This window comes from Microtus pennsylvanicus, chromosome 10 (genome assembly GCF_037038515.1).
Source record: "Microtus pennsylvanicus isolate mMicPen1 chromosome 10, mMicPen1.hap1, whole genome shotgun sequence".
Lineage (NCBI taxonomy): Eukaryota > Metazoa > Chordata > Mammalia > Rodentia > Cricetidae > Microtus > Microtus pennsylvanicus.
This window is the reverse complement of record NC_134588.1, coordinates 29704546-29717262: the sequence shown is the minus strand read 5'-3', so window position 1 is coordinate 29717262 and position 12717 is coordinate 29704546. Positions and strand designations below refer to the sequence as shown.

General features: G+C 37.9%; 1 protein-coding gene across 2 annotated transcripts in view; it reads right to left on the bottom strand.

The window, feature by feature from the left end:
* Positions 1–12717, bottom strand: part of Kdm5b (lysine demethylase 5B) — a 65201-nt gene that overhangs the window by 21711 nt on the left and 30773 nt on the right. For both annotated transcript variants that reach the window (XM_075988037.1, XM_075988036.1), the window contains exons 6-12: positions 12404–12500; positions 10573–10682; positions 7850–8008; positions 5874–5993; positions 3205–3363; positions 1557–1738; positions 448–610 (exon numbers count right to left, since the gene is read on the bottom strand). In XM_075988037.1, coding sequence (XP_075844152.1) covers positions 448–610; positions 1557–1738; positions 3205–3363; positions 5874–5993; positions 7850–8008; positions 10573–10682; positions 12404–12500 — 990 coding nt within the window. The remainder of the gene's footprint in view (positions 1–447; positions 611–1556; positions 1739–3204; positions 3364–5873; positions 5994–7849; positions 8009–10572; positions 10683–12403; positions 12501–12717) is intronic.

Genomic DNA, 12717 nt, shown 5'->3' with positions numbered 1-12717 from the left:
ATATAAACAAAACACATACAAACCAAATTTATCAATATTTTTAAAAAATTTTAAAACTGGAGTTTTGATCTAACTGTGACAGAAGCTAACCATTTTCTTAATAAACTATTTTGTATTTGTAAGTAACTATTTCTTACATAATTTATAGTACAGAAACCATTAGTGGTAGTGGCTATACAACCTAAAACTATGCTAAATTGCACACTGAAAAGTGCTGCGCTCATTTGCAAAGCAAGTCTGTTCAGTATCCACGTATTAACTACAACAATTAAGTTTATGTTTTCTTAGTACCTGGGCCATTGGATTAGTGCTATACAGCATTAAAAAGCACCTTCTATTATCAAGTTATATTATAAAAACACTAACTTTTTAAAAAGAAAAGAAGAAAGAGAGTAATAGAGAAGTGGGGAATAAGTGGAGTAGCAGGAGGGTTAAATCAGAACATACAGGCACTTCATGAGTCATCAGAGTATTGGGGTTCATGATGGTCACCAGCTGGTGGAGGAGATCTGGCTGGGACACAAAGAGCTCTGGAGCTAGTTTCTTCATTACATTTTCTAGCTGCTCTGCAGCATATCCTGGAACTCCATACCAGGTTTTTGGCTCACCCCTAGAAACAGATTATAAAAGTCAATCGATTTGTAATATCAACACACACAAAGTTAAGCAATTCACATTTTTCTAATCTTGTTCTGTAAGAGTGAGCTACAAACGAATGTCCAAATCAAAGACGTAACATTATGGTTCCCACAACTTCCTTCATCAACTGAGAAAGGATGGCAGCCTTCCAGTTTCCTTTTCCCTTGCCCGCTCTGCTGGAAAAGGTTTAAATCAAATACAAATAAGGCAATTAGCATTTCTAAAGAGCTCTTATTCTTCAAAGCAATTTAAATTGTCAACCAATTAATCTGTGCCATCCCTGTGAGGTCTGATAAACATCATCTTCCTGTAACATCTGGGCCAATCCCCAAGGAAAGCAGAACCGCGTTACATATTCGTATGCCAGCGCTCTTGCTCTCTCCTCTCTCTCTCTCCTCTCTCTCTCTCTCTCTCTCTCTCTCTGTACATCCTCAAAGAGATGTGGGGCTATGGATTTTAAAATATTTTAGTACTTCGAAGTATAAGAAATAGGGTAGATGGAAACAGATGTAGAGAAAAATGGCTTTTAGGTGAAAAGTTTAAACAGTATAGTTCAAAAGTCTACAGGGATTACAGAGGTCTAAGTATTATATTTCAGACTTCAGCAGAACAAAAGGAAACTGATAGTCCCAAAAGAATATATGGGTTACCATGACTACCAAGTGAGATTTCCTGTACCAATAAAAGCTACATGGTGCTTTAACTTGTTAGTGAACACTTTACTGAATTCAGATAAAAAAACTATACTATTCCTAGAAACACCCTATACTTGATATAACTTGATAATAAACCTAATCTAATAGAAGCTAAATTAAAAAGAACCTATTATCTTCAGACACAGGTAACTCATACCAGAAAGAGGGAAATTTCCTATTCAGCTAACACACTGCTCATAGGCTCCATATAAAATTTCTCACCAGTGAAGGTAGTTGATTGAATAGCTCCAGTGGTCTTCAATGTGCCAACAGAAGGAAGAAAAGCACATGCCCACATACAACCAAGGGAGTTTCATGCCACATATATCTGCAGTAATATGAGCAAGGACAGACTGCTCCATCACTGGCATATTGTTCAAATTCCAGCCACTATCAAGATACTCCTAAAATGAGCCAGAAAAAAAAAGGTGATAAAGTTCTATTTGTACCATGCTAACTCTTTAGAAATGTTTATTTTTTCCTTTCTTATTTTCTTATATTTATTATATTGGTATGGTATACATGTATGCAATGACTAAAGGAGGACAAAAAAGGACATCAAATACTCGAGCTAGAGACAAACATAGGCAATTGTGAGCAACTTGACCTGGGTGCAGGAAACAGCCCAGGTCCTCTAGAAGGGAAGCAAGTGCTCTTAAAATTGCTGAGTCACTTCTTCAGACCCTAGAATTCCATTGCTAAGGGTTGTCTAAAGAGCTCCTACAGCCCTGCCTTTAATCCCAGTACTCAGGACGCAGAAGCAGGTGGATCTCTATCAATTGAAAGTCAGCCTGATTTACAGAGTGAGTTCCAGACTAGCCATGTCTGTTTCACAGAGAAATGTTGTCTCAAAAAAAAAAAAACAAAACAAGCCAGACGATGGTGGTACAGGCCTTTAATCCCAGCACTCAGGAGGCAGAGGCAGGAGGATCTCTGTGAGTTTGAAGCCACCATAGTCTACAGAGCTAGTTCCAGGACAGCTAGGGTTAGGGCTGTCACACAAAGAAACCAGTCTTAAAAAACAAACAAACAAAAACAAACAACCCCCTCCCAAAAATCCAGATCAAACCAAACAAAAACAATGAATGATAGAGCTCCTTTATATAAAATGAAGGGCTTAAGGTCAAAGTAGAATGACCTCTAACTCTATGTGGTATCTGGTTAGGACCTTAAATAAGTGGACTTGAATTTTATAGAGACACACACTGCCCTTGTTTTGTTTTAGGATATAGAAGAACTGAGAATGAAGTTTAAAACATGAAGGAAGACATTAGCTCAAAACCAGGCAAACTAATCTACCTCATTAGCAAGGAGTTGGAATAGTGTACTATTCCCGTGAAGAGGGAAGTGAGATGAAAAGCAGGGAGGGAGCATCACACTAATACATCCTATTTTCCTGTTCTAGGGCTGGTTACCCATGTGAAGACAAATCAAGCTGGACACACGATTAAATACTTCTCCATGTGTATGTAAAATATAAAATGCACACCACACACATGCATATACATTTAAAATCTGACTGCCCACAGAACAGAGATAAAAATAGTTTGGCCATAGGAGTCCACTACAATGGAAACTTATAAACATTAAAGTGGTAATAATGTTCCGCCATCACCATTCTGTAGCACATAATCAGGACTAGGATTTTGAGGACTTAATTTTTCTTGAATTACTTAAAAATCCAGTAATTAAGACTGTGCTGAGAGTAATTATAAATACTTAAGCTGACAAAACAGAATTTCAACATACACTTCCCAAGGCACTTGCAGAGACTTTCAATTGTTACACTGAAGATGTCGCCACTCCAGTATTCTGCCCTTTAGATGTAGAGCTACACCTCAAACTTCAAGTTCCTACAGTCAGAGCCTACCTCTTCCTCAGGAGAAACCTTGATTTTCCCATCTCGTACAGGAAAGCCACTGCCAAACTCCTTTGAAGCGATATCAGCTCCATACTCCACAGTGACATCTTCTTCAATAGTGCTTACCAGTCGCCAAAACTCCTTCTCCACCAGCTCTGTAGGAACCATCTGGAAGCACGAGGAAATTCAAAGAATGGTTTTTCCGTTCACTGACAATGACAAATTGTTAATGACTGGCTAAGAGATGGGAATCACAGGTTAACATGTTAAGGAAAAAAAAAATCTGTCCATAATTTCCCACAGGTGACTCAAGAAATTCAGACAACTCTGTTTTCTAAAATAAATTTTATTAAGAACTGTTAAGTATTGATTAAGAATCCATGTTACCAACTAATTTGGGCTCATATGGGCTCAGAAACTGAACGAAATACCAGGGAGCCTGCATGGGAACAACTTAGGCCTTCTTCACATGTTAGAGTTGTGTAACAGGGTCTTATTGTTAAGACCACTAACACTAAAAGCGGGGGCTGTCTCTGACTCTGTTGCCTGCTCTTGGGAGCTATTTCTCCTACCAGATTGCCTTATCCAGCCCTAATACAAGTACCTAGTCTCACTGCAACTAGGCTAGATGATATCCATGGAAGACTCGCCCATATATAAAGAGAAACAGGAGGAGTGGGGGTAGATAGATGGGAGGGGAGGCGGGAGAAGAAACTTTGGTTGTGATGTAAACACAAGTAAATATGGGGTTGGAGAGATGGCTCAGCAGTTAAGAGCACTGACTTTTCTTCCAGAAGACCCGGGGTTCAATTCCCAGCACCCACATGGCAGCTGACAACTGTCTGTAACTACAAGATCAGACAAACATGAAGGCAAAACACCAATACATATAAAATAAAAATTAAATTATTTTTTAAAAAAACAAACCAACAAAAACCATGAAATTTAAAAAAAAAAAATCATGTTACTTGATCACGAACCCAACCACAACTACAAAGAGAGGCCTTCAAGGAAAGGAAAAGGACCTATTTTGGTTTTTTGTTCTTCTAATAATCTGAAATAAACTTGTTTTGAGAAATTTAACACCCAACTTTTTTTTTTTTTTAATTTTTCGAGACAGAGCTTCTCCATAGCTTTTTGGTTCCTGTCCTGGAACTAGCTCTTGTAGACCAGGCTGGCCTCGAACTCACAGAGATCCACCTGCCTCTGCCTCTCGAGTGCTGGGATTAAAGGCGTGCACCACCACCGCCCGGCAACACCCAACTTTTTTAAAACACATTATTTGACTAAACATGGCTGAAAGTAATACAGACAACAAACACAAATTAAAAAATAAGGGTGGAGAAAAATTTTGGTGATCAAGAGTACTTGTTGCTCTCACAGATTCTGGTTTGATTCCCAGCACCCACGTGTACCATCTCTAACTCTAGATCCAGAGGATCCAATGCCCTCTTCTGACCTCCATAAGCACCAAGCATACAGATGTTGTACAAATTCATACATGCAAGCAAATTACTCCCATGTCAATAAATAAATAAATAACCTAAAAAGATTATAATAGAATAAGAAATTGCAGAATATAAACAAAAAAATCATTGCCTCAGCACATCCAACAACACAATAAAGCTATCAGAGTGTCAAGGAACTATTCTTAGTAGAGGCAAAGAACTTATACGTCTGAACCTTAGTGTCTTCAAGCTTTTAGGTAAAATAAAATCCAATAACATAGTATAAGCCAGTCAACATGACTATTATGCAAATATATAGGAAAATATTAAATGAATAAGGAGTCAAAATAAAACTTCAACCTGGACGGTGGTGGTGCACACCTTTAATCTCAGTACTTGAAAGGCAGAGGCAGGCGATTCTCTGTGAATTCAACGCCAATCTGATTTACAAAGTGAGTTCCAAGGCAGCCAGAGCTACACTCAGGAAATCCTGGCTCAAAAAGAAAAAGAAAAGAAAGCTTCCTTCTGTACAATGGCTGCCAAAGTGCAATTTATTCATGTCCTTATGGCTTCAATGAATGGAGCTTTTCTTTCACCAGTAATAGAGTTGCAGAGAAGCTGTCTACAGTATCTCGATTAACTCTTTTTTCTTCATTATCTAACTCAGGTGTGGAAGTGCCCCATTTAATCCAGCATTTGGGAGGCAGAGAGAGGCACAAGGATTCAAGAGTTCAAGGCTGGTTTGGTCCACACAGGGAATTCCAAGCTAGCTCAGGCTACATAATTGAGACTCAATCCCAGAAAAGTAAGATAAAATAAATTTTAAATCACAGTTTAGTTGGGCTGGAGAGATGGCTCAGCAGTTAAGAAAACTGGCTGTTCTAGAGGATCCAAGTTCAATTCCCAACACCCACATGGCAGCTTACATCTGTCTGTAAAACTTCAAGATCTGACACCCTCACAGAGATACATGTACACCAACGCACACAAAATCAAAACAAATACATTTTTAAAAAATCACAACTTAGTAACACGTCTTGACACATGGTGCCAAACCTAGTGACTCGTGTTCAATCCCTAGAACACAAATAGGAGAAAACAACTCCCACAAGTCGTCTTTGATTTCCATGTGCACATTGTTGCCTAAGTACCCCCAAAAACACACAAAAGTAAACCAACTAATAACAAAATTTTTAAAATTCTAAACCAAATTAGTATAAGTCTACATACGTGGACTGGCATGTTGAAGTAATCAGATTTAAATGAATCTGCCATTTCCCCAAATGTACGGAGAGTATAATCCCTTGCTGCTTGTTCAAAGCCAAATGCTTCTTGTGGCTTGCTACATTCCTGCATAGGAAAAAGAAAATTAGTGTTCTAGGTGGCATTTGAAAACACCAAGTGTATCTAGCCAGTCACAAGGATAATTTTTTTTAAGATTTAAGATTTTTTTCATTCTATTAGGTCTTCATTAGAAAAATTAATATGTTTAAAGAATGAGATTGTTCCAGTTAGTAAACAACTTTTATTTGGTACTGAGAAATTAAGGTATGTTTTAACAATCTTAATTTTTTTTTCCGCACTAGGTAACTTATTTATTGTATGTTTGCCATCTTAATTTTTTAACTTTGATTTGCTTTCTGGATCAAATGTCTTGTACTAAAAATGAGAGGAATAATATTCAAGAATTTAAACTATAAAATCAACATAAAATATATCAAAATAGAAATAATCAGATGGAAACAAAATAAATTTCAGACTGGAACATTTAATGGTAACCAAATAATGCTATCAAAACCAAAAAAAAAAAAAAAAAACACAAAGCACTAAGTTAACAGAGGCAATATAAAACTGCCCTACATAATGCAGTCAATATTTGTATCATCTCTACCTTGATATTAAACATCTGAACATTTTAAATTTTAACACCATGGACCCTTTCCGCATTCCATAATAACCTGTCCTGTGGAGCTATCGCATGTGACACAATGGCTATACAGAAATCCTTTAGGACCTTTAAAGCTAAGCAGCATAATAAAAAACTTCTTAGTATTATATGTAATTCTAACACAAAACATAACATTACAATGATTAAGTACTTCTTCCTAAGGATAAAAAAGAATTCTGTTACATTTTGTTAAAATATCAGCACTATATACATACTACATCAAAAATATTTAAGATAAAAAGCAAATTACTAAAATTAGTTGCTTAATATATTTCCATTTGTTTAAAACAGTAATGTCTGGGACTAAGGAGATGACCCTGTCAATGAAGTACATGCCACACATACATAAGGACCTGAATCTATATCCTGAGAACCCAAAATCCTTGTCCCAGTGCTTGGTGGGAAGGGTAATGAAGAAAGGCAGATCCTTAAAGCTCCTGTCTAGTCACTCTTAAGCTTCAGGCTCAGCCGAGACCCTGTCACTGGTGAACTTGTGTACACATGCATACTAACAAATAAAAGTATCCCTCACCAACATAGACTTATACACGCAAAGTAAGAGAAGAAAAACTCTGGATGAATAATATATACACTAAGACATTAATAAAATGGTTACCCATGCCCTGTGAAATCATCCAAGTTGTTAAGAATATATTGTTTTTGTTTGTTTGTTTTTCGAGACAGGGTTTCTCTGTGGTTTTGGAGCCTGTCCTGGAACTAGCTCTTGTAGACCAGGCTGGTTTCGAACTCACAGAGATCCGCCTGCCTCTGCCTCCCAAGTGCTGGGATTAAAGGCGTGTGCCACCACCGCCCAGCTAAGAATATATTGTTTTACAATGAATTTGTTGGTGAATAAATGAATAAAATGTAACTGTCTAAAAAAAATTTTCTGCCTCTGAACATACATATTATATATAGACACACACACACATACTGTGGAACTTTGTAAGACCTCTTTCCTATTTACTTCTGCTTTGTTTTGTTTTGTTTATTGCTTTTTTTGAGACAGGGTTTCTCTGTGTAACAAGCACTGGCTGTCTGGAACTCACGCTGTAGAGCAGACCGACCTTGAACTCACAGAGATCCACCTACCTCTGCCTCCTAAGTGCTGAGATTAAAGGTGTACTCCACTACCACCGACTCCTGTTCACTTCTAAGCCTAGTTTTGTTCATGGACTTTATTATTGTTAAAATTAAAACCCACAGGCAAAGAAAAATGTTCCAAAAACAATTTTATTTCTCAGTCATTAATTTTTACCTGAGCCAAACACTTAGGACACCTCCAGTCTCCCTTAGGAACATCATGGAGAGGGGGAATCAAGCAGAAGGTATGATAACTGTCATCACAGCCGTCACACAGGAGGAGCCGGTCCTCATCATTGCCGCTGCCACATAAGAGGCATACATACAGGTCCACCTACAGCAATGGAAATAATATAAAACAAAGGAGTGTGATTTTGTGATGTGGGATTTCCCTCTGTGTGCTGTGATTACCATTAATAAATAAAGAAATTGCTTTGGACCTATTAACAGGGCATAACTTAGCTAGGAGGGGAAAACTAAACTGAATGCTAGGAGGAAGAAGGGTGGAGTCAGAGAGAAGCGATGGAGCACTGGGATCTTTAGCCAGTAAGTCACTGTCACGTGGCGATACACAGATTCATAGAAATGGGTTAAATTAATATATAAGAGTTAGCCAATAAGCAGCTAGAGCTAATGGGCCAAGCAGTGTTTTAATTAAAACAGTTTCTGTGCGGTTATTTTGGGTCTAAGCTAGCTGGGCGGCCAGGAACCAACAAGCAGCTTTCCTTACAATAATTTTGTGGATTCTTTTTTTCATTTTATGTTATGTTATTCTGAGGGTCTCCAGGTAACAAGTGGCCTCTTAGTTGCTAAATTGAGGATAACCTTGAATTTACGTTCCTGACTCCACCTTAAGTATTGGGATTACAGGTGTGCATCACCACACCTTGTTTTCATGCTGTTGAGGAATTAAGTTTAGATTCACAAGCATGCTACTACTAGGCAAGTATTCTACCAGATAGTCATGTGCCAACCCACATAGGGTTGTATATTCACTCACACACACACACACACACACACACACACACACACACACACACACACAATCTTAACACATTTTTGGGAATATGTGTATCTGTGTATGCAAACCACAGTCCACATGTAAAATTCAGAAGTCTCTTCTACCACGTGAGTTCCAAATATTAAAGTCTGATCAAGTTTGTTGTACGTGTCTTTAACCTAATGAGCCTTCTCTGCAACCCATATACAGTTTAAATAAAAATGCTATACCTTCTATAAGAAGTATATCATAATTACTGTGATCTTCAAGTTCTCTCTCCAAAATATTTTTTGGTATAAACAGTCAATATTTGGTTAAGTTTAAGATAATCTCCATAGGTAATAAATTTTTAGTCAAACAATTAATGATATTAAACAAATATTCTGGAAGTATAGTAGAAGATGCCTGTAATCACGGCACAAAGAAGCTATGATATGCGATCTAGGATTTCAATGATAGCCTGGGCATCCGAAAGACCTCAGCCCAAAAGAGTTTGTCTTAAAAAACAAAGCAGAGGCAGGTATATCTCTGGGTCTGGGGACAGCCTGGTCTACAGAGAGAGCTCCACCACAGCCAGGGTTACACAAACAAACCCTGACTCAAAAAAATAACAAACAAAAACCACTCCTACCACTTGAATTCAATTCTAGAGTTAAGATTAGTGCCCCCTGCTGGTGATGCAAACTGTGATCCCAGTACTTCAAGGTAGGCAGAACTTAAACACAAGCTCAAGATAATGAACCTCTCCACACCCCCTAGAAGAGACCAGAAAATAATTTTTTTTCCCAAATACCCTAAGGTAAAGCACTAGTTACATAACAGCTGAACTCTTTCTCGCACTCACCCACCCCCATGGCCCCTCTGTCTGTCTGTCTGTCTCTGTCTCTCTGTCTCTCTCTCTCTCTCTCTCTCTCTCTCACACACACACACACACACACACACACACACACACAAATTAAATCAGTAGATGTATTGGCCAATGCCTTGAGTTTATATCCTGCAGAACTGCAAAAATTGTTAAAATATGGAATCTATGATATTTTATTATGGTAGCCATTTCCCCAAATATAACATTAATAACATACTAACAGAAAGCTGACATGATGTCTAACTTGTTAAATCTGTTTATAAATCACAGGGAAAAAATCTGAACTCCACACATTTTCTTACTGTATTTCTTGTGGTATGGTGGGAGAGGATCAGGGAGATCATTTCCAATTTAAAAACACTACTGTCAGGATCTTTCAGGGAAGGTCAATTTTTTTTTTTTTACACAGGTGAAATTCTGTTTGTCTTTTGGCTTTCGGAGACAAATTCAACTCTGTAACCCATGTTAGAGTCTGAACTCTTAGCAATCCTTCTGCCTCATACCAGGATTGCAGGAGTGAGCCACCACTTCTAGTATAAGCATGACTTTCTTTTCTTTTTCTTTTTTTTTCTTTTTCTTTTTCGAGACAGGGTTTCTCTGTGGTTTTGGAGCCTGTCCTGGAACTAGCTCTTGTAGACCAGGCTGGTCTCGAACTCACAGAGATCCGCCTGCCTCTGCCTCCCGAGTGCTGGGATTAAAGGCGTGCGCCACCATCGCCCGACTATCCTTTGTTGATATTAAGTTAACCGATACTAAGTAATGTACATAAGTATATGCTTATAGATATAGGGATTATTGAAAGGGGGGCAGGGGAATACAGGCTAGGGATGAAGCTCAGTGGTTGAGTACTTGTGTAGTATATACAAGGTCTGAGTTACATATCCCAGCTACTCAGAAAGCTGGGACAGAATTACAAATCCAAGGCCACCTTGAATATGAAGAGATCCTGTTTCAAAAGAAAAAAAAAAAAGCAAGTAATCAAAGGAGGAAAAGAAAATGGGGTAAAGGAGAAAGGTTAAGTGTCACTCACAGCATTGGTGGCTTTTTTAGACCGACTCTTGGGCTTTTCCTTCTCACTTTCTAACACGCAGTCTTTCTTCTCAGTGGGTTCTTGCTTGACATTACTTTTCATTTCTTTCTCTACAGGAGGCAACCCAAAATTAGTTCTTTCTGTATGTGCTATACTCATGTCTGCCCCCTAGCCCACCTCATCCTCTCACTCCTCTCCCAGCATGAACCATACAAACAAAATTCCATGTTAGTTTTCATTTTAATGATAGTTTTCATTTTAGTGACACCTAGGGTTACTACCTACAAGAGCGCAATACTGAGTAGGATAAAATACAAACTGACCTCGAATTCTAGTATATAAGTTCTATTATGAATGTGCTGTTTACATGTTTGTGTGCCTTCAAAATTGGAACTACAGTGTTCTTTGCTTATGAATAAGGCATGTGCAGGGCATGGAAGCACATACCTTTAATCCCAACACCCAGGAGGCAGAGAAAAAATGATCTCTGTGCGTTCCAGTCCAGTCAGAGCTATATACTGAGACCGACCATGTCTCAAAGAAAAATTAACAAGAACAACAAGACATGCTTCTCCTGCTCATGACAGGGATATCAAAAATTCACCACAGGTCTCTACCACATAATACATTGTCTCTTTATAACCTAAGATGATTTCCTGTTTCCAAAACCTGGTAATTTTGGTTAAACTGAGCAATCAAGTATTGAACCATCAAGTGATTCATTTACAACAAACCCATCTCAAAGAACATAAGAATTATCTCTAAAAGCTAGAGAGATGGCTCAGCGATTAAGAGCACTGGCTGTTCTTCCAGAGAGGTCCCAGCAACCACATGGTGGCTCATAATCATCCATAATTAGATCTGGTGCCCTCTTCTGGCCTGTATACAGAACACTGTATAACAAATAAATAAATCTTTAAAGAATTTTAAGTCTCTATACAACTAGTTATAGGTTGAGCCAGGACTCAGATTCACAGCTGTTTAGTTCCCACTATATTGTGTTGCTTTTTCACTAACACATTAATGTCTATGAAGAACTCATTTTAGCACTGCATTTGCATATGCCCATGTGTACATGCAAAATAGAACTTATCCTATGTGAACTACAAATGTGCCTCTAGCCAGGTCTGGTGGCATATTCCCATAATGCCAGCACTTGGGAGACAGAAGCAGGGAGGGTCATGGCTGAAGAGTTTGAGGCCAGGCAAGAATACACAGAAGATCTTTAAAATAAAATAAAGAGAGGGCTGGAGAGACGGCACAGGGGTTAAGAGCATAGGCTGCTCTTCCATAGGACCTGAGTTCAATTCCAAGCAACCACATGGTGGCTCACAACCATCTGTAACGATGCTCTCTTCTGGCCTGCAGGCATGTGTGCAGGCAGAACACTGTATACATAATAAATAAATAAATAAATTTAAAAAGAGAGAGAGAAAGGGGAAGTGCAAGAGAGAAAAAAAAGAGGATGGGAAAAGAAAGCATGGAAAACAACACCTATCTCAAACCTCTCTCAAAGCCTCTATCAAGTGACAGCCATGTAAGCATTATCAGCTGAACTTCAAATTAGATAAAGTCTCTCCTTGGTTTGAAATAAAAAGGAACCTACACTTTTCAAATCGTCATTTAAGTGATTTATTGGAACTACATTTCAAAGCAGCATCTATATTCCAAATACGCTTATTTTTCCATTTTCATCCTACTGGCTCGTTAATTGTGAGAATAAAGACAATATAGTAAGATTTTGTTTCTCAAAACCAGCAAGGTGACAAAAGAAATAACTGCCATCATCATTTTTACTTTTTCTTTCTTATTCATGGATAAACTTTCTTACCATTTTCACATTTTAGAGTTGGACAACCCATTCGGCGTCTCAGATTATGAGTCCTAGCTTCTGTTGCCTCTTCGGGTTCTATTTTAATATTCATAGCCTAAAAAAATTTGTCATATATTAACATTTTCTTCTATTTGTTACTAGTTAGTAATTCAGAAGACACCTTGTTCTCCTCTTAAAATATCCTATTTCTGAAATTACTTTTATACACAAACTAAAAAGAGTATTCTCCAATAATACAGGTTTTGTGGAGGAACAGAAAAAAAATTGAAATCAAATTATTAGCTGTGTTACTATCCAAAATGAAAATAACA